We start from the raw sequence: 21,837 nt of genomic DNA on the forward strand, positions 1-21,837 counted from the left end.
GTTGAGATACATGTCCCTGCCCCATTCTGTGCTTTTATCAAGACGAAACTAAGAACATCTCGATTCTTTCTCCACTCTGTGCTTCAGCTTTCAGTAAAATGCACAGTTCAAAAGGGTTCTATGGTGCACCCTACCGGAGCTGAAGGTACCAGATACACCAGAATACAAACTTTCACTCAATTTAGATAGTGACTCAAAGCTACGAGTTTGGTCTTCTTTGCAGCTCTAGGATTAGGTTACCATTTCATTCTCATTGCAGAGACATTCCAAGTGTAAGTTATTCTTTTACCTAAGCTCAGTAGGGTGAGGTGTTGGAAATATTAATAGAATTCTCATTATCTTCTAACAAAGATTTGTCATGTTGGTACTAATTTATACAGTTCAGCAGCAAAAGCTCCTAATGATTCTGTGAACAAAAAGGAATTGTGTACTAACATGTACTTTAATAGCATTAACGCTAGGAAAAGCAATTTTTTGAAATTTTACCCTTAAGCTGTAGTCTCTGTGGTCTCCTACTGCATTTTACGCTTTAAAAAGATGTACTGTTTTGTAGTTTTAAAATATATTTAACTCTCACTAACATAGTATTTGGACATCTGCCAATTTCACTATGGAATTTCAACTGATAAAGAGGGTAGCCAACAAGTAGTGCATATTTGTTATTAATTCAGGGATAGGCTTTGTCATCTTAGGTAAGATGAGGTAGGTATTGTTTGTATGTCTTCTTCTAGCTTGTAACTAGAGAAATAGAAGAAAAAAACTTTCTGTCACAGACTAAATTTTTAAAAGTTTATTTTAAACCTAGTTTTTCAGTTTGTTTTCAATATGGCACTGATGGTAATATGGACTCATTAAATTGGAAGCATTAAATTGCATAATCATGAATTCAGTTTTTAAAATTACATCAGCAAATTTATTTCTTGCATTTTTTAAGTCTTCTTTAAACACGTAAGCAGAACGCACATTAGAATCTGACTGCACTGAGGGACATGTGGATTCTTCTCTCTTTCTTCTTAGGAAACTTTGCATTTTGCTATAAATAGTTTGGGTTTGAATTTCAAATAAGCATACATGAATGTTTGACTTTTGACTTTCAAAAAAGCATATGCCAATGTTTATGCATCAGTCTTCACAGTAATCTGAAGTGTTTAAACTTCAGAAGGATGGATCTTGCAGGTATTTAAATATTCTTTGCCTGCAATTAAATTATAAAAGTTTGCATGTGGCTTGAAGAGGTTTTTTTCTGGGTTCACTCATACATAACTCATGTCACTGGCATTTGGTGAATTGTAGCTTGCAGTAGAAATGAGGAATGCTTTAACTATGAAATAACTGTGTCACATATGCAGTAAGCATGAAATGCAGTGGACTAATGGGACTTGTTATTGATGACGCTGAAAGCTAAATAACCATTAGTATTAAATCTTATGAATAGACTCTTGTCTTTCATCTTACCTCTTCAAGCAGATAAAAGACACAGGGGCTATTTAGATGTCATAAGAATAGTTTGCTGAAATCCCTACGGACTTACAAAAAAAAATCTCTCGTGTTGCTTAGTGTTTTGTTGTGTTCAAAGAAATGCCAGTATGCTAGTGCTGAAAGAAGAATTATGTGTGGGTTTAGGCTTGTTAAAGATGCTGTTGAGTTGAAACAATGTGCACCCCTTCTCTGCAAAAATTTCTTCTTTGGGTTTTAAAAATACATAGAAAAATCTCTAACATTGAAAATTTTGAAGAAGCCTTGTAAGACCATATTATAATACAGCATTGTCAATGTTTGTATTTTCCTAGATTCATTTATAAGACTACTGTGTATGTTTTTAAATGGCTGTAACATATTAGAAATATATAACTAAAATTTTTTTACAGATATTAATCTTCTATTCACCTAAGAATAAAGATTTTTAAAGATTTAACTTGCAACCTTCTCCATTTTAATAATAAAATACACTGACAGTGGTTGTAATTTGTCCTTATCTTTCATACAGAATATTTAGAAACGGAACTTATAATACACTGTTAGCAGTTGATGTGGAAGTGGTGTTCAGCTCTGAGATCTTGTGTGATAGCTTTGGGAACAGTAATTAAATTGCAAGTATCTCTTGTGAAATTCTGGTTCAAATAAATATTTCTAAATTTGTGGTGAGTATATATTAATCATGCAGTGCATAACAATCACGCTGGTGTTTTTTTTTATAGGAAACAGAACTGGAAGACTGTGGTGTTAGTACTATGCTGCTGGTACACTTCTTTGGAAAGGAAGGAAAGCAAAAACTTCGCTATTCTGAGTTTTTCAGGTATTTTTTCAGCTGGACAAGCCTAACAGGAACCAATCTTGTTCCTATCCCCTCTGCTTTGTACCAACACTGGCATTAATCTGATGTTACACTGAGCTGATTCAGAAAATTAAGCAACGAAGTAGAGATTATTCATGATTTTGCATGATTGCATTTCCCATTTAGCTCCTAGAGTCTGCTGTCTAAAGGAGTTGAGCACCATAACTCCAGAGCAGCAATGGGCCTGGAGGCTGTGAGGGTCAAGACTCCCATTCTTGGCAGTTCTATGGTGACATACCTTAAAACAATGTGATTCGTGAGTATTTTTCTTGACCAAATCACCAAAAAAGTGACTTCTAATCAAATAAAAAATATTTTCTGAGCTGAGATACCCCCTTCCCTATTACAACTATCATGGTAAGCTGTAGGCAACTTATCTACTTGCTTCAAATTCCAGCTGCTGTTGAAGCTTTACCTGTGCCTTTTCCTTCACCCTTTGAACTACTTTTGCAATGGGACTATGCAGATACCTGTTTGAATCTTGACACACGTCTCCTAGCATGACATCAAGAGATTATCTACATCAGTATTACCTTTTCTACAAAAATAATCAGTCCTTTACAGACTGCAAAAATAAAGTAGAATAATGTGGTTTACTTCAGTTTATATTCAGAAATGGAGAATGTGTGTCAGCCCTCTTAAAAATGAGCATTGTTGCAATCAGTAGACTAAAAAGTGTTCGGCTCCAGTGGCTCTGGTACATACCAGTCTTCAAATAAACAGTCTTTCTCTTTTGAAGACCTCAGCTCAATAGGAATCTAAGTGAGTAAAATAAGTTTAAGATGTCTCCAGCTCCCTTTCCTATAAATACCATAGATCCTCTCAATGAAACAAAAGGCAGAGAGCACCAGTAAAAGGTTGTGTTTGCATATACAGTGTAAACTGAAAAGCCTCAGGTTTTAGATAAAATCCTACATTGACCCAATGAGGCATGACATTGATGAAACTATGTACCTAGTACATTCAGAATGCATAGGTTAAAGACCTTTGCCCGCCACACAGATAGAGGCCTGTAATCAAAATCAAACTCCCACATCTTGCTCTTAAAATTTGTGGGATAAGTGTAAGGTTTAATGCAGGTAATTTTTCAACAGTGGCAGTTATGTTTCGTAGAGCTGGAATGTGCCTCTTTATCACTGCATAGACACTCCATCTCAGTTGCAACATGACAGTGAAGTTTGTTTAACACGAAGAAAGGTGAATAAAAGGATTGCTGTCTTTTTAACCTCTGTGAAGATATCACCTTTCACATTATTTTATTTGCAAGTAAATCAAGCACATCATTTCTGGCTTCCTATTGTTCAGGGAAAATGTGATTTCTATCTGATGGCCTCTCATAACACTTTACCTTATGCGAGAAGCTATTGTTGGCTGTTTGATCAAAGTGCCACGCTGTTTTTACAAGAGATGACTGATGAGCTGTACAGACATAGATCATTGTCAAAAGCAGAAAATAATGATGGTAAATGCTTTTATCATTTTCCAAGTTCTTGCCTAGAAAGCTTTTCCATTGATCAGTGTAGTACCTAGTAGAAAGTAGAGGTGATTAGGTTTGATTAGGACACACTAAAACTTGTCACATTAGGTAAATACACAGATATTGCTGTGCTGCAGAGTCCTTGAAAAAAAAATCAGGAATGCTCTCATTGTGAAATTTTACCATACTTACATGGCAATTCTGAAAGCTGAGACTAGTGTTCTCATCTCATTACTTACATATATTTTCCTCATGCTTCCTCCTTTTCAGTTTGGCTGGCATTAAAAAATCCTTTTGTAAGTGTGCAGCCATCTGTATCTACATGTACACCAGTGTTGTCCAACCCTTTTAGCCCACAGTCCAAACATTTAAAAACTGTCAGACAGCCACAGTCAATATACCAAGGCAATTAATTTGTCCTGTTCTCCTTTCTTTGCATTCAAATGGCACAAAGAAAATGGAAACTGTCTACATCTCTTCAGGCAAGGTGAGACTGATATAAGCCAGCTCTTGTGCCTCCCTTCCTACAGCCCTGAGCACAGGAGGCACACTGAGTGTAGGGAGGGAAAATGGCTTAATCATCTATCTCCAGCTGCTGTGTGGTTCTTGGGATATCATATGTTTTTGATACACACAAGAGTTTTTTATATCAAGTGTAAAGAATCAGCCCATGAAATAGAATATCAGATCACTTTTCAACCTTTCTTGGGCTGCTGAGAGCGTGGAAGTAAAGAAACAATCTTGTTATAGTTATTTTGTGGCACTAGTAAAGCTCTTTTTCATGACTCTCTAGAACATAGTCAAAACAGCAACCAAAGATGCTCCTCTTCATTCTCTGCTGAGCAGCATTGGTGGGATACCCATATTGTTCTGCAGTTGGAACTGCTTAGAAGCAGTGGAAGCAATCCAGGATGTACATTATCCTATATCTTTATTCTCCTGTATCAGTTTAAGAAAATATAGAGGAATTTGCAGCAAGCCTAAAATCATGTAACAAAGAAAGGTAGATTTAAAACAAGAGGCTTTAATCAGGTGAAACTTTATTGTCAGAAGATCTGAACAAGTTTCTGTTTCAGATTACCACCACTCAGTTTTACACCTCAACAATAATGTCATCTTCTAATACCAGGACCTGTCTTAGAGAATGTCAGATTTCAAACATGAAGCCAAAGTTCCCCAGATTTCCAGGCTTTTTATTTTGTGTGGATTTCTCCCCGTTTTTTGATACAGAAATAATTTTTGGTCTTTTCCTTACAAAAAAAAATTTTCAATTGTGCTTTAATTTTCAGCTACATTGTATGTACTATTTTTTATTCTGAGTAGAAAACTATTTAGTATTCTAGATATAGCAAATATTTCTTCCTGACAGACACTATTTTTCCCCTGAAAAAAAGTCCTTTACTGATCTTATTTAAGTATGTTTAATCCCAAATAAAAGAGGAGACACTATTTCACTCCCTAAACAGTTTACAACTGCTGTGATTTTTTTCTGTAATCTGTCCCCAAGCAAGCTTAAATCTCTCACAGTCTTCTTGAAGGTAAAAAATAGTGCAGAAAGTGTGGAAAGGATATTCAAAAAACTCTCTGATAGTTGTGTTTTTTCCTGGGATGTCTTACAAGAAAGTACTTCCTGGTATAGTTAAATAATGGGCATCTTTTAATCATATAAGCAAAATTAACATTTCAAATCCAGTTTATGGCATTTTCTTACCTGATTTGTTGCTTCCAAACTTTTCATTGGTTAATAGAATTTTGCACCAGAAATATTGTTTAATAGTGGTCCCTTTTTTATTTCTGCTTTAGCTTGAAGGTCACAAATTGTATAACTGTGCACACAAATCATGCCTTTTCCCTACCTACCCTGTTTCTTTCCTTCAGTATTTTGAATTCCTTGGTACATTTCATTTGAAACCTTTCATTTGAGAAATCGGAATGATCCAGGCTGAACCCCACTGCTAGTGCTGACATTTTTGGGGGGCTGTTCTGTGTGTGTGTGCCAATGCGTAGATGCAGGATCTGTTTCAGGTAGCATCATCAGCTGGCAGTGCTTTAGCTGTGATTGTAGCTTGTACATTTTCAGTGTTTTTCATCTGGGGATTTGGAATTGCTTTGCAGAAATAAGAGTATGATTGCTTCCTTACTTGTCTCTGTACCTACATTTCTATCTATGTGTGTGCATATATAGACAGAGCCCTAATGCACTTAAAGATTACATCTAGTGCAACCAAGATCGGGCAGTGAGGAGGTGGAGACAGCAACAAAATCTGGCTTTGTGATATTCCTATCATAACTCAATCTGAATATTTCCCAAATACTTAGTAAAGAGATTGAGAAGTCTATTTCTTCCTTTCCTATATACTTAGCAAAAGAATAGCTTGATTAGTTTCCACGCAATGGTTATAAATGAAAGTGAGGGGTTTGGTTTGGTTTAGAAATACTTAGGATAGTAAATCAAAGAGGGGTTTGTCTGTAATTCTGAAAATTGTGAGACTGATTAACTATCTTAACACTTGCAGAACTGAATTTACAAGTATACATCTAAATGTTCTCTAAAGGTTAATGTCAAGCCTTTATGATATTTTCTATATTGAGGTTTGAAAGTCAGATTGCAAAAAGGCAACTCGCAGCTGGTTTGCAACAGTCTTTTGGTGCAGAGAGGGTTACCAATTCTTCAAAAGGACTTCAGTGTCCAAAGAGGAGCCAAAGCAGAGTATAAATGCTGGGGTGGTATATCCACCACTATCGTTGTTGTTAAGTTTCCTTCCTACAAATCAGTGCGACAAAAACTGGTCAGATCTGTACTAGAGCGTTAAAGCTCTGCATAGACAGTTCAAGTCAAGAGGTGGAAACATTTCCTTTAGTGTGTCATTCTACTATTTTGTGTTCCGCAAAGAATACAATGCTAGCACTTCTCTGGCTGGAGGGGGAATAGCTGCATTCCTGAGGTCTCCCTGCTTTTATTACATTTTCACTTCTATTTGTGGTGCTTTAACACCATTAAAGCTGAGTTGCCAAAAAGTCTTGAAAGACTCCCTCTTTCTATAGTAGAGCACATTACAAAATGAGGGATAAGTCCTGATAAGGTTTTTGGATGCTGTTGTAGCATGATAAGGAATTTGGCCACTGGCCTTCAATGTGGGTGTTTGAGAGAGTGTGCATAAAACGGGTTATCTTAAAGAAAGTACTGTCTGTTCTCAGCCTTTTCCCCATCTCATAAATTTATGGTTTGCCTTTCCTTTTTATTTGGAAACTGAGGGTTTGCTTTTATTTTCAACCAACATAAGAGTATTCCCAGTGTAATTATTTTTTAATTGTAGAGCAGATCTACAATCAGAATCCTGTTCCTGTAGTTGAATTCTGACTCCCTTCAAAGTTCCCAGTCAAGTTCCCACTGACTTTGGGAGAACAGGAATTTCATTCCTATGGGTTTTTTTCCTAATATCTGGACAAATTTTTGAGCATTTTCCAGCTGAAACTCATAGCAGCACTGTGATCCAGAAGATAACAAAAGCAAGTATCCCTAGTGGTGTCTTGACATTTATGTATCGAGTTTTACTTCCTAACCAGAAAGTTATTTTTAATAACTTATAATAACTTTCACTTGAAAAAAAACTCATTAGGATTTTTAACTCTCACATCTGGGAATAAGAATGACCTAGAATGCTGATGCGATTATTCACAGTATTTTAATTTTTTTAATATGGGAAACTATCACATAAACTTAAAATTACACATTTCAGCTGCTACTCCGAGTAGCGTTTGATACAGCAGAAAATCTTCCCACTCTGGCTTGCCAGGAGCAAGTCTACAGGTTGAAATGAACTTCAGTTAGAAGAGGGTGAAGAACCAAGAGCACATCAAAAATGCCACAGCCAAAACCTTCACTTTCTGCTCTGGCTTTGCTGCCCCTTTCAGCTGGCTAATGTGTGCAGCTTGGTGGGCCACCTGCTACTTCCTTATCTTGTAGAAGTGATTGATCTTTCAGCTCTCCTGCCTTTATTGGGTCTGGCTAGAGGGCAGGTCGCCAAGGCTTTTCTACTTAAGGAAATGCAATACTCAGAAAAGGTGGAAGAATATGTTTCTGTGTAATCACCTATGGCTACTGACCGGTAAAGCAAATGACTGAGAGTTAGCTCCCCAAGATAAATAGCTCAAGACTCAAGACCTTAAGTCTGTTGCAAAATATATCTACCTTTCATAGATTAAAAGCCAAGAAAATAAAACATAGTGTCTTGTTTCCCTGTATCCAAATTTTAGGCATATTTCTCTAAGTGACCTCATTTTCAGCAGTTCTCTTCCTCCAAACCAGACATTACATGGCTTAGAAACTACAGTCAAAGATACTGTTCAGCACAGTGACTTCCAGCTAAGTACAAGCCACACATCCCAGATACCACCTATTCCTTACCTGTGATGGCCACTCTCAAAATGCGGCCAAGTGGCCCTAGTCAGTGTTTGCTGGACTGACTCCATGCCTGGTCCACATGCCAGGTCCATGCTGTTCTCACCCCCTGCACCTCAGCCTCCCTTCCCAGGACCTGGGGGGACTGTTGCAAGCTGTGGGTGCAGCAGGGCCACTTGTGCCAACCCATGCAGCCAGGCTGGTCTCCCCGACACATGCTGACTGCAGTGCTGGCCAGAGACAGTGTTCTCATGAGTTACAAAGAGAGCAGCTGGGTTTGAAAAGGGAAGAGTGCAAGCTGTGCAAGTCAGCTCTTGCTGGTCTGCAAGACAAGGGGCGGCCCGGTCACACTAGTGGCACTAACTGGTCCTCTGGTGTTTCATCTCCTTGTGAGAGGGAGAGTTGGGGGAGCTGAAAGTGTGTCAGGTCTTAAAGTTGACTCTGGAGGAGTATACCTTAGTGTTTGACTATACTGTGAGAGCCTTGTAATCCCCTTTACTAGACCTGAAAAATGCACATATAAAATGTGAGAGCATATTGTACCCCTCCTCAGTATTAATCTAATTAAACTCTAGCCTGAAATTTAAAATCATCTCTACTATAAGGCTTTCATTTACCTGTGTGTCCTGAGCTGTGAAGCATTTGTTTGCCCTTCATTTGCATGTGCAGCTCTACCTATTAGAAAAAATACAAGAGAGAGCTTATGCCACAACAGCAGTCTTCAGCTAAGCCCTTATAGACTTCACAGAGCTTCGAGCTACTAATTGTCCAAGTGATCTCATTAAAGAACTAAAGATAGCTGTGTGAACTAAAATGCCATAATTTCAAGGGAAAGAATTCAAACCCAGTGAGGCCCTGCAAACTGATGAGCAAATGAGCCTCTGCTGATATTGGCTACATAGACGCTTAACTGTCCTCTTCTCCAAATAATTTCTTTGTCCCAATATAGGAGTATTTCATTACCTCCTGTCAATAATGTCTGCAACTCAATAAAGCAGGGTTCTTTCAAAATACTAAAAGTATTCTGGCAGGCACCACTATTTTTAGCCTTTATTTAAAAACCATCGCTTGTTTTTTGGTTGCCCCATTTCTGACGTGGAAGTTATCAAATGGATCACACAGTATTGTCTTTTACTTTTTCAAAATTAATATTAGCCAGAATAAATTAATGGGAATTAATGAGAATAATTAATGGCCATGCAAACCAAACTGGGGAAACTCAAAGCTCCGACTCTCCTTACAGTTCCAGTTCTGTACCTGCAGGTTGTTACTTGCTTCTTGCGATACTTTTTCTTTTCTTCCTAAATGAATGGGTGTCTCCTAAAAACCTTGATGTTCACCCTTTCCTTTTTCAGCCAGTTCTCTTCTTACCTTCCTGCAACATCATCTTCTGTGCTCTTCTGAACTCCTCTCTAATCCATCCTCTAGTGAGTGCAAAATTAATTTGCCAAACCTTTGTATGCAGTTATAATCTTTGAGGCTTTCAGTCATCTTCTCCTGCAGTGATGATTTCAAGTTTCCTCTTTTCTTTCACCTTTGTGGTTACTAGGGCCTCATCTTTCTAGGCACCTTCCAACCTTGTCATTCCTCTCCTATTAATATGAAATCTCATAAATTATGTGTCGGGCCTTTAGTTACCATGTCTCTTTTCATCCATTCATTATGCTGCTGCCTTACCAATTATTTTATCTCCTTATCAACGCGTTTTTAAACGTTAGTAAAAACTAGATGGCCGGTGTTATATCGGCAGGTTCCCCTGGCAGCAGCCACCTGTGCGGGCCGAGAGCGTGCCCTGCTGGTGCCGCTGTGGAAATGCAACCCTGGGAATTAATCCACAATCGCCGGTAAAATCAAAGTGGTGATGTTTAAAACAACGATATTGGTGCGTCTCTAGTTCAGAGTTACTGTCTACTGCATTTAGTAGCCGAGGTAGTAGTAGTGATACAGTGATGTGCATATCAACTGCTGGATAATATCTGTTCACACTTAGGTTCATGGAAAATCTGCAAACAGAAGTCCAAGAAATGGAATTCATAAAGTTTTCAAAGGGTTTGAGCGTCATGAGAAAAGAAGACTTTGCGGCATGGTTGCTGTACTTCACTGATGAGGAAAACAATGAAATTTACTGGCAGAACGTGAAAGACAGAATCGAGGCAGGAGAGGTTGGTACCCAAAGCTTGCTTTGCTTTGCTTCCTTGTTTGTATGTACATGTTTACATTTGAATATGAGTATCTAATAAGGTAACTAGTTATCAAAAGAGTTATTGCAGCCCTTGAATTTTATGCAAATAGGAACTGATAATTTGCCAGCTGAGAAATGCAAGTACTGACAATGAGTAGGCAATCGCACCTAAACACTAACTCCCACCTGATTTAATGAAATAGAATTATTGGGATTTGAATGTATTATTCATTATATATCACCTGAATTCTGTGATACTCTAGAATATCAGCTTGGAAGAATTCAAGACTTTCTGCAAGTTTACAAATAACCTGGAAGACTTTTCCATTGCCATGCAGATGTTTACTGTAGCCAATCGTCCTGTGAAACGGGGTAAGTGCTGTACACCTTTGGTTTGGGGTTTTTTTAAGAAAAAATGTGGTTTTGTTATGGAATTAATAGTTGGTGGGCTTATGTGAAAAATGTGAGAGAGATATGAGAGGGCAGCAAGAGAATTACATATTCTTGAGAGAGAGATGTTTGGATGGAATTAGAACCAAAAAAGGCCAAAACGGGGGGATTTACAACTTCTGACTTTCATCACTAGTTAGTCCAGCCTTCAGGCAGAGTTTCATTTCTGCGGCCTGTCTGGGTGGCTGTTCTAGTGCTTAACCAATCTCATCGTGGAGATTTTCCTCTTCTGTGTCAAACCCTTGCTGCAACTTACAATGATTGTGTCTTACCTCTGCACACCTTTGAGAAAATGGGGCACTATCTACTCTATAACCCATTTTAGGCAGTTGAAGGCTGGAGCAAGATTCCCCCCTTACACTTCTGGTCTTCCCAGCTCCCTCAGCTTCTCCCATCATGTGCTTCTGTTCCCAGCTGAATTCATGGCCCTCCTCAGTCTGGTTTAACAACATTTTTCTTCTGTGGGGGGAGAGAGATTTTATTTGCACAAGGCATATGAAGAGTGGAAAGAGGATGAATTAATGGTGAAATAATAGTCATCAGTGAGATGCAAGAGTTTAACTCACTTCTCTGTTAAGTATCCCATTTTTAAGTGCCAAAGGATAATGAGGCCATCAGCTGGTGTTAACTCTGGTAATTTTTCCCTGTAAAAACTCATTCCTAACCAACAGGCAGTTGTGACTCTGTTTATGCACTGAACCACACTGTGATCAAAAGCAGTCAGCTGCTGAGGTAACTCACAGATGTTCCATGTCTACATGTCTAATCCTTTCCTGAAACTCACTAACTTCTTTGTCTTGCTATTTACATATGTGTACTTGTGTGTATTCGCACACATATTAATATTGATCTAAAAATAAGACAGTCTTTTAGTCCTTCTTTTATATTCTAGACTTCTTTTCCTTCTAAGTTCACAACTCATCTTTTCTCCCTGTTAAGGTGGCCCTTCTTGGTTTGAAGATTATTATGCTCCACTGTTGTAGAAGATCTTTATCCTTTTTTCATTTTTTTGTTATATTCAAAAAAAAGTACATTGCTATGTCTGGATTTAAATTTAGCATCAAAAAATGAAACAGTTAACATCTTTTGAAAGACAAAATTAAGACTGCTATAATCATCCCATATGTCATGTCCTTTTCAAATTGTGGTATATCCTCTTGCAAAAGGATTTTCAATTAAATTTTATTTAAACCAACTGTAAATTCTACATTTATTACATTTAAATTCTACATTTATTACATTAGGAATTGTTGAAAGAGACAAAGATTAGAGCTAAGTCAGGAATGCTACTTCCTTTAGTAAGCTTCAGAACTAAACATATTTATATCACTACCTATAAAAAGCACTTGTTTCTGAAAGCAGAACCATGTTAATACTATATTTATGACTTCATGGGACAACTTGCTGTAATAATCTACAATACTGCTATACTTTAATAACCTCCAATCCCTTCTTGAAATTCACACTTCCATGATGCCTTCAAAAATGCAGCCAATTCATATGTTGGGATTGTGCTTACTATAATAAACAACAATCATTTCAGTCTTACAATCTGCTGTTTTACAGCAACCCCACATTTCCTCATCTTCCTTGAGTCAAAACTCCAAATTCTGTACACCAGAAGTGGGGATAGTAGGTCATATCTGTAGGGCACATGGCAGTGTAGAGAGAAGGCAAGAAAGCTGAAGACAAGAGTAGATCTTCAGAGAGGTGTGACGGCTTTTTCTGCCACAAATCCCAATAAACTCTTCAACTGTCATTTAAGAGAAGGTAACCTACTTCTTTAAAAACCAGAGCTGCAGGTACATAAAGCCATGTGCTGTAAGAAGCATGTAAGACATGGTGGTCTGTGTTTCTACAGAGTTGCTGAGATTTTTGGTTGAGGTGGAGCATACCATAAAATACTGTTCTCTGAGGAGAAGAGTTTTCTTGCAGAATGAATTGGCATGAAACTGGTTTGAGATAAAATGGTAGGGTTTTTAATGAGAGCATAGTGAGGCAAACACTTATCATCCCAATGTGCGGTAGCAGCCAAAAGTATGTAAGTTTTTAGCATGCAGCTATCTCTAGAAAAAATTATCACTCTTACTGTCATTTGAGAAGTAGTCCATTTCAAAAATTTGTCATAAGATTAATAAAGGTAGTATTACAAAAGATGAAGCAAGCTCAAGAACGCATGAACTGAGACCTCCTAATAGTTTAGTAGTTCACACATCCCAAATTGTCCACTTAGGATACCCATGAGACATTGCAAATTGTACAGAATCCTGCTATTTATGTGCTTTCCATTTTCTTTACAAGTTCACAGTCACCTATGATGTAATATTATGTCTTTACTAGCTGAGTTCAAGAGAGCAGTGAAGGTGGCAACAGGACAGGAACTCTCAGATAATGTTCTGGATACCATCTTCAAGATTTTTGATCTAGATGGAGATGACTGCCTCAGCCACAGCGAGTTTCTTGGAGTCCTGAGGAACCGAATTCATCGAGGTTTGAGGGTAACAAGCTGACATAATTGTTTTTAAATACCACAGACAATTACTACAACTATCTTGTAAATGCTTGTAGAAACAGAAGTAGAGTTAATGAATAGAAAAAAAAAGTATATTTTAAACTGGATATTCCTTACTGCATATGAGCCTAGGTGGAGTGCTGCCACCAAGAACTTGTTATTACACATATGAACTACGAAAGGAGCAGCACAGCATTACATATTGTATTTACATAATCTGGGAATGGGAGTCTTTTTTGTGTAAATGCTAAACACACTTTAACTTTATTAACAGGTACCGCAGCAGCAAGGCATTCAAGGTTACTGGAAGTGTGTGAAAAGAGAAAGCATTAAAGGCGCCAAAGAGCTGTGGAAGCAAACTGGGAAAAGTCCTTTTTAAAGCAGTCCATTGTTCTTTTGTTATAAGTGTTGTTATTTAGGGGAGTTTGTCCTGTTTACTTAATAACTGAATCAAAAATACTCTTTTTTTAACCATAGTTAAAGTTTAATTAACCTAGACTCTAAAGCAATAATTTTATCATCCAGTTCCAGTGCAATCAGTTTGGTTTACAGAAATATTATCACTTTTGACCTCCATACAGAAGCACTCTTGTTCTAGGGAATAATGTCATTTACTGCTCTGTGGAGTCTGACCCTGCACTGTAGAGCACAGAAGACACAGGATTTAATAGTGGCCCCAGGCCCCCAGCAGTGTCATCTCCTGTTGAAGGAGTGGACATCATCTCAGTTAGCCACTAGCACAGCAGTTCTCCTTCTCTGGCAAGGGCAGAGGTCCAAAAGGCAAAATCACTAGCACAATACATTTGAATTCAAGTTATCCTGTATCAAAAAGCAAACTTCACATGGTTCATTCTCTCATTATTGTTGATCTGCTCATGTGCAGGTTCCTGGTGCCTGATTCCACCAGATCCTGTGTGGATGTCTGGTTTGTCTACCTTCATGATGATTAATCATGATGATTAAACTGGAAATACAAGACTGTTGATGCAGGCTTTAAAAGTTGCATGTTGATCAATGAATGTGCATCGACTCTCTCAGGCCTCTTCAACAAATACTATAAATGACAAGCAAAAATCCTCATTCTGTCATAAACAGTGGTAGTTACAATTTGACTTATAAGTATTTTGCTTTAATTATATTGTGGAAGAAGAATGTGTAACAAATAGTTGCTTTATCTTACTAAAGGTTGTGACAGGGAATGCTGCAGTATCTCGGGAATTCAAGGTTATAATAAACAAGTGTTGGGGGGATAATCAGTCCAATGAAAAAGTAAATACAAGTGTTTATTACTCCAAATGCAAAGTTAGACCTAAGATCTTAAATAGTAAAACAAGGAACAAATCAAAACTAACATTTAGCAATTACAGATGAACATTTTTTAGCTGTAATGTAATGTGCACAGGTGTGCATGTTACGTGTTTTGTTTTTTCTACAATCTCAGGGGCCGATAGTCCCAGGTCCAAATCACTCTTCCTGGTTGGCTACTGTGTATAGGAGATAGACTTATCTACAAAGGTTCTTCCTCTTTCCCCCTCTCAGTTGTCTGACTTGTCTTGGCTGGGATGAGAGCTTAACCCTTCAAGACAGGTTTGTGATAACAGAGATAATAGATTCAAAAAGTAGACTAGGGAAATGTCTCAAGAAAAACAAACAAGAAATCTCACCAGTCAGTGAGGAAGTATCCATTCCTTTTTTGCATATGTTGTTCTTAAAGTTGTAAATAAGCTCAACAGGAGGTGGTTTGTTGTCATTTCTTTGGGTTTTGGTGGGGTGAGTCTTGAAAAGAGGGGAAACTTCCATGATAGATAAGACATCAGAGCAGCTTTCACTCAGAGGAGGGACAGGAGAGGATGCACTGGGAAGCCATAAAGGTCCCACCTAAGGTGTACTGAGATTACAGAGAATGTGTTTGGTGTGTTGGTAGCTGTCAGGCAGCTTTGTGCTGAGGAGAAGCCCTACTGCCTGAGCCTTGGTATGGTGGTTTCCTAAGGAACAGAGCAAGAAGCCAGCAAAGCACCTCTTCCGTCCATGGGCTCAGCTTGGAGCTTTAATTTAAATAGTGTTAAAGGCAAAATGCTTGTATTCCTGTCATCTTTGGACATGGACCCAGAACAAGAGCACACCTGTGGGGGAATACTGAGACTGGCTAGACGATCAGGCACCAGTAACGACCAAGGATCCCTTTTCCCCCAGGAAACAATCCAAATGAAGTAAACAATTTGGAAACAATCCAAATGCTACTGCTACGCATCAGCCTCCTCCTCTCAAACTGAACTCATGCAGTGCTCTGTGGGCAGCAGGATATCAGATGGCTGGTTTACCTTGTGTGTTTGGAAGTTGCTTGTTGCTGCTGGTGATGGGAGCTAAGACTAAGAGGTAGCTAATGGGAGCAAAGGTGGGGCAGGGGCACTGGCACCACGGCACCACAGCCAGCTGTGCATCACCAAATAATCAAAAATATGACATAATTGAGAAAGAACTTCACAGCAGTGTGTGTGTGTGTTCACCCAAAGTGTGCTTTGTGCCAGCTCTGACTTTAATGCAAGGCTACCTTTTATTTGTTGCTGTTAATATTTTGGCAAATCGTTACTACTTTGGAATGGAGATTATTCTTTAATATTTTAGTCTGTGTGAAGTTAATAGGTTTATGATGTTTGTTATTCCTTTTGTGGTTTCCTTCGTTTACTAATTACTTGCTGCTTACAAGCTGTTTGGTTTTCTTTTGGAAAAATCAACTCATTTAGCTTTAGTGTATCTAGAAGTTTAATTCCTCAGTGCTCGTTTGTATCTAGGTTTGTGCAATGAGCAGTATCTGCTTTCAGCAGTTACTAAAAATGGGATTTCAAGTTTTCTTTTTTAGCAAAAGCTTTGGTGTAAAGTTCAGAGGAAAAAGAAAAGAGATATGCTTGTTTTTTAAATTAATTTCATGTCTGTAGTAAAAAAAAAAAATTAAAAGATTGATTAGGAATTAAAATAAAGTTATGAATCATTTTCAGAAGTTACCCAGAAAGTGCATTCAGGAAGGAACTTCTTTGAAGGCCAGGGAGGACTGTCCATCAGGCTTGAAGAAGCCTGTGTTTAATTTATAGTTTATTTTTATTTGTCTTAACTAAAATGCTTTAATCAGTCTTAAAGGAATTTCTCATTTTTAATATCTTTAATTGAAAGAGCTGTTTGTGTAAGTGTTTAGATAAACATTGTCTTTTAAAGAATGCATCATAGTTTTAGTGTTCAGTGTTTTAGTTCCTTTTAGTCACTGTATGGTATTTGCAACCTGAGTGTCAGCATTACTCAACACAATTTTGTTAAAAGTTTATGCCAGCTGCCAATCTACTAAATATATCAACTATGACTCTTTTAAAATTAGAAACTCATCCTCTGAACAGAAATATATAGAAAAACTAAATAAAATGGATTTTTCTAAAAAATTTACCACATGTGGAATAAAAATTAATACATTGCACATTGCAGAAGTCTCAAAAATTGATTTAATGTATTTCAAAAGAAGACACAAGGGTGACTGCAGTCATTCACAGCATATAACTCATTTATAGAATTTTAGTTGTTGTATCCCCATAACAGTATTTTATACGTTTCAGTTTGTTTGAAGATACTTGTTTAAGAACCATTTATTCTTCATTTCCAAAGGAAGCAAAGGCAAAAATGCAGTGTGATATACTAGAACTAACAGAAACTTATTGGTTGTTTCTAGAAATTAGTTCTGGTGACTTCATTTGTACCAGCCTCTTTCTAAAAGCAAAATTCCCTCTGGATTCAAACCAAGTTGGCAGGTTTTAACAAAATATGCAACAATTAGGAGTACATATTCTGCACAGAAGAACTGAAAAAGAAAAGCTTTATCACAGTGTTATACATCAAAAGCAAATCTCTCAATTACTCCATCTCCTTTGGTGTATTGTCGTGTTGCAGAGTTCAGATGGGTCACCACTGATCATGCCTGGAAACACCCTGATCTGAACTCAGGTATTATCAGGATCTGTTAGCTTGTCAGTTACCCAGATGTTATCCAAAGGACGAACAATATGTTCATTCTTAATTTCAAGCTTTTGGTGGAGAATATGTAAGGTCTTTATCATTTTAGGGATTATAAATATTCTGCATCTGGACTTCCAGGTGTCTCAGAGCTCATGGAGTTTTGGGTGTAGATATCAGACCATGTCTTGGCTCTGAAAAGTTTACAGATTACGCTTCGGTTACCTACAAAGCAGAGACAAGATAGTGAGATAAACAAAGCTAGACCATGGATTGTGGTTTCATGTCCAGTGTGTATAATGAAAAAGGATCATTGTCCAATAAAGGACTAGAATGGTAACAACCCTGTTACTTAGAGGAAGTATTATAAATTTCAGGTATATTGACCATACTTTGACTAAAACATAGAAATGGATTAATAAATGTACATCAAAATTTAAAAATACGGTTTTATTCTCATGCAAGAGTTCGCACAGGAGGGTGCAAGCATGTCTCATGCCTTCAGTTTTAATGTTTCGTATAAAACAGTCACAACTGGGTCAGGAAACTTCTCCAATGCAGAAAAAAATCTTAAGTCATTCTAAACAGAAAGCACATGTCCAAATGATGCTGTGGTCAATATTTGTGAAATCCAAGATGACAAAACAACAGCTCCCATAGTGGACCTGGTCACAAGGGAAGCATGAAGATAAATGTGGTGGATGTAGACACACTATTAGGCCACCAGAAACTCCTACAGCAACTGAAGATGTCACCCAAGAAGAAGTAGAAGGCCCTTTGCAGGACAGGAAACCTGAGAGGCTTGACCATGCACAAAACTAATCAGCAAACATGCACGTGTCTCTTCACTCTCCTGCTTTTTGAAGGTTTCCTGTTGGCTTTGTTGATTAAACAATTCCTAGTTGGTTCAATAATTTAAAAAATTGCGCAACACATGCGAAGGCAGATTTTCCATTAGGCTGGTGGTATTGGCTTAGTTAACAATGTTTTCAGTTCATTAACTGCTGGAGTACCCTAGCACAGAGCTCTGCTCACTGTCCTCGGGAGCCAAGCTGCTGCTCCTGCATGCCAGCATTCCCCTGGAGCCTGCTCAAGAGTGCGTCCTCCTGCATGCTTTTAGAACACCTCATGCCCTGAAAAGCAGAAAGCCATGTTTGTCCCCACCCGTGTACCCAATGTGAATTTCGGTTGGAAATTAGGGAAAATTGCTTCACATAAAGGGTTGTCAAACTCTGAAACAGGTTGCCCAGGGAACCTGGAAGTGGTTGAGTCCCCATCTCTGGAGGTAGTGAAAAGACATGTAGATGTCTTTTCATTGGCACCTTAGGGACATGGTTTAGTGCTGGATGTTGTGGTGCTGGGTTGGACTTGATGATCTTAGAGGTCTTTTCCAACCTAAACAATTCTAGGATTCTCTCCTGCCTCGAAGCGTGACCTGCCTCTCCGTGCTGATCAGGTGGTGAAAGTAACGTGGAAGGCAATGGGCTGTGGGAGGATGGACATATGGCACCTTGCAGAATGCTGGTTATGATGGGCATTATGTTGGCCTTTCAGACACACGGGTTTGTAACACTGGGAGGAGGGATATTCCATGGGGGTTCTTCTCATGTGATTTCAAACACAAGCTAGCTGGCTCTGCTCTGAAACATCCTCTGGAGGGCCTGGCTGTTCTCCATGACTGCAAAGGGCACACAAAAGATGAACCTCACTGGACTAAACATGTACTTTGTGAATGCCACCTTTCTTCATTGTTTTTAAGGGCCCCCAGATACAAGTACTTGCATTTGGCCACTTTTTGTTAAATTGATGTGCTATTTTATGTGAAGGGTGAAAACTCTTAGAGAGGAGCTGTTTTAAAACTGTTGTGAATTTGGACCTAAAGGAAGTAGATTCTGAAATCAGAACCATCCAATGAGCAATTTCCTGGAGAAAGGATGTACTACAGAGGTGTTGCACCACAACACTGTATGTCTCAGGTCCACTGCTTTAGAGGAAATTTGTCAATTTTAATATTACCCTGGTAATGGAACAACTGGTAGCTCTAAATCACCCCCAAGAAAACCAATTGGTTTAATTTAACACTTGCCAATAAAGTGTTTTAAAATTCTCTTTTTTTTCCAGATACAGATTTTTTTTTATTATTATTTGGCATCTACTGTGTTTTAATCTACTTTGAAACTGATACTACTGGAATGAGCAAATATTACTGAAAACATTGGGTACATCTCTTAAATAATGCACAGAAGGCAATTCCTAGAGCAACAGCAGATGAGTCACAGGGTAGATGATTACATTTGCTATTGAAAAGAAAGGATAACAAAATGTGATGTGTTGCCACTAATCTTTAGAAAAGGAGACTAATTAAATGATAGGTCCTAAACTTAAAAGAAACAAAGCTAGTAAAAGAAACAAAATGCTATTAGACTAAAGGAAAAATTTAGGAAACATGAATATCGCTGAACAAAAGTAAACTAGGAAAGCAAGGAATAAATCAATATGGCTGAAATAAAATTTTTCAAAATGCTGTTTGACCAAAAATGCATCTTCACGATTTATAAATGTGACGTAACACAAACAAGGGCAATTAGTGACTTGCAGTTGGTGTGTACAAGATTACATGAGCTTTACTGGAATGTGAAGAGCAAATACTTACACAGTCTCAGTTGGTTTTATGTCTACATCAGAAACATGAAGCCTCCAAAAAATTGACTTGTCTCATATTACAAGAAGTAGAATTCCGAATGAGACAAATGATCATTTTGCATCAGTGTCCATCTAAGAGGCTGTTGCAATGCTTCTGCCTGGGGATTGCATGATTTTGGAATCCAAGATGAGCTACTTTGAGAGGAAAAAAATACAAAAGCAAAACGGAGATGAAATTGTTGTAGAATATAAGGTCTAAATAGTAAAGAGAGAAATTCTGAACAACTGGAGTGTTTGCAGTGTCTTGCTCTAGGACCAATAAACATCTGGAAGACTGTGCAATAGACCCTAATTGGTGCTGAGGCTGCAAAGGGAAATATTTCACTTCTCTTGTGGATTTTTTTCCTGTAGCTAAAGCAGGTGGGCAGCCAGAAATGGAGGTGTGATGTGAAAATGGACAGGGGACATTTTTTTTCGCTATTTGATAGTCATGGGATCCAATGTGATTGTGGTGAGCAGCCATTCCCATATGGCATTCTCAGTTGCTGTTCAGCTTCCCAAAATTTGCTCCAAATGTCATCATTTGTCCCTCCGCACATCTGAGGCAGCAGGGTTTGCACAAGCTGCACTGCAGCCATTTGAAGCCAGACAGGCCCTTGGTGATTTCTAGCAGAGCTTCCTTCATCCTGCTTGGCTTCTATCCAAGGAGCTGTTTACTTCTTAAGAGGTCCTTGTAGAGTTGTCCCAGGTGGCTTTCAGAAGTGGAAGATATTAGTTCCTGACAGCTGTGCCAAGGGGCTCCTCGTGCAGCATAACTCCTCAACGGAGGGGGGGGGGGGGGGGGGGAAGGGACTATCTGGGGATAAATAATCCCTCTCTGTCACCTCACAACCTTGATGCTGTCCTTGTTTAATTCAGTTTCACTTCAGTTTCTGTCATTATGGAAGCACAGCCCCGGCTCGGCCCCTCCTGCAGCCGCCAGATGGCGCCAGAGCGCCGCGGGAGCGGCGGCGGAGCCGGGGCGGCGGTCTCGGCACTGCACCCCCTGCTCCGGGAGGGAATGGGGATTTTGGTCATGGCACGAGCCGTTCCGACCCCGGGATCCCTCCGATAGCAATGCCAGAGTGAGGCTAAAGATTTCAGGCGTTGGAAACGCCCGCGCTCGAGAAGCTGAGCCCCGCAAGGCAGCGCTGGTGGTGGCGGTGCCCGCCGAGGTCGCGGCGTGCCCGCGGCTGTCAGGCGCTCAACGCCGTTCAGAAAACAGGCAATAAAACAAATAGCAGTAAGTTATTTATAAATAAATATCATTTTGAGGCACACGGCAAGCTGTCTGAGCTCTGTACGTGCTCGGTGAGCGGGGAGAGGCAGCAGCCCGGCAGCGCCCAGGCACGACTGCGCGGACTCGTCCTCGCCTTCGTGCCCGACACCGACCCGGCCGCCCGGCCAGGACCGCGGAAAAGAGCAAAAGACCAGCTTTTATGGCTGGGGAGGATCCCGCCCCGAAGCGGCCGGGCCGGTGCGAACACCCCTCCTGTGAGAAGGGGGGGGCGGGAGGTGGCGGGAGCCCGAAGTGCATCGGGAAGTGTGGCGAGCAGGTCGAAGAGGGTGATCCTGTCCCTCTACTCGGCCCGAGTGAGGCCACGTCTGGAGTGCTGTGTCCAGTTCTGGGCTCCTCAGTACAAGACAAGTGGCTACTGGAGAGGATCCAGCGGAGGACCACACGGATGATTAAGGGACTGGAGTATCCGTCTTATCAGGAGAGACTACCGGGAGCTGGGCCTGTTTAGTCTAGAGAAAAGACTTAGAGGGGATCTCATTAATGCAGATCAATATCTCAAAGGCA

General features: G+C 39.3%; 1 protein-coding gene across 1 annotated transcript in view; it reads left to right on the forward strand.

The window, feature by feature from the left end:
* MICU2 (mitochondrial calcium uptake 2) overlaps positions 1–19,473 on the forward strand; it is a 145,462-nt gene extending 125,989 nt beyond the window's left edge. The window contains exons 8-12 of the mRNA XM_051779137.1: positions 2,199–2,296; positions 10,205–10,376; positions 10,660–10,768; positions 13,187–13,344; positions 13,633–19,473. Of these exons, the coding sequence (XP_051635097.1) occupies positions 2,199–2,296; positions 10,205–10,376; positions 10,660–10,768; positions 13,187–13,344; positions 13,633–13,737 (642 nt within the window). The 3' untranslated portion in view covers positions 13,738–19,473. The remainder of the gene's footprint in view (positions 1–2,198; positions 2,297–10,204; positions 10,377–10,659; positions 10,769–13,186; positions 13,345–13,632) is intronic.
* Positions 19,474–21,837: the final 2,364 nt, after the last annotated feature.

The sequence above is a fragment of the Manacus candei genome, unplaced genomic scaffold (assembly GCF_025592945.1).
Source record: "Manacus candei isolate 608988 ecotype Guabito, Panama unplaced genomic scaffold, ASM2559294v1 h1tg000014l, whole genome shotgun sequence".
NCBI lineage: Eukaryota > Metazoa > Chordata > Aves > Passeriformes > Pipridae > Manacus > Manacus candei.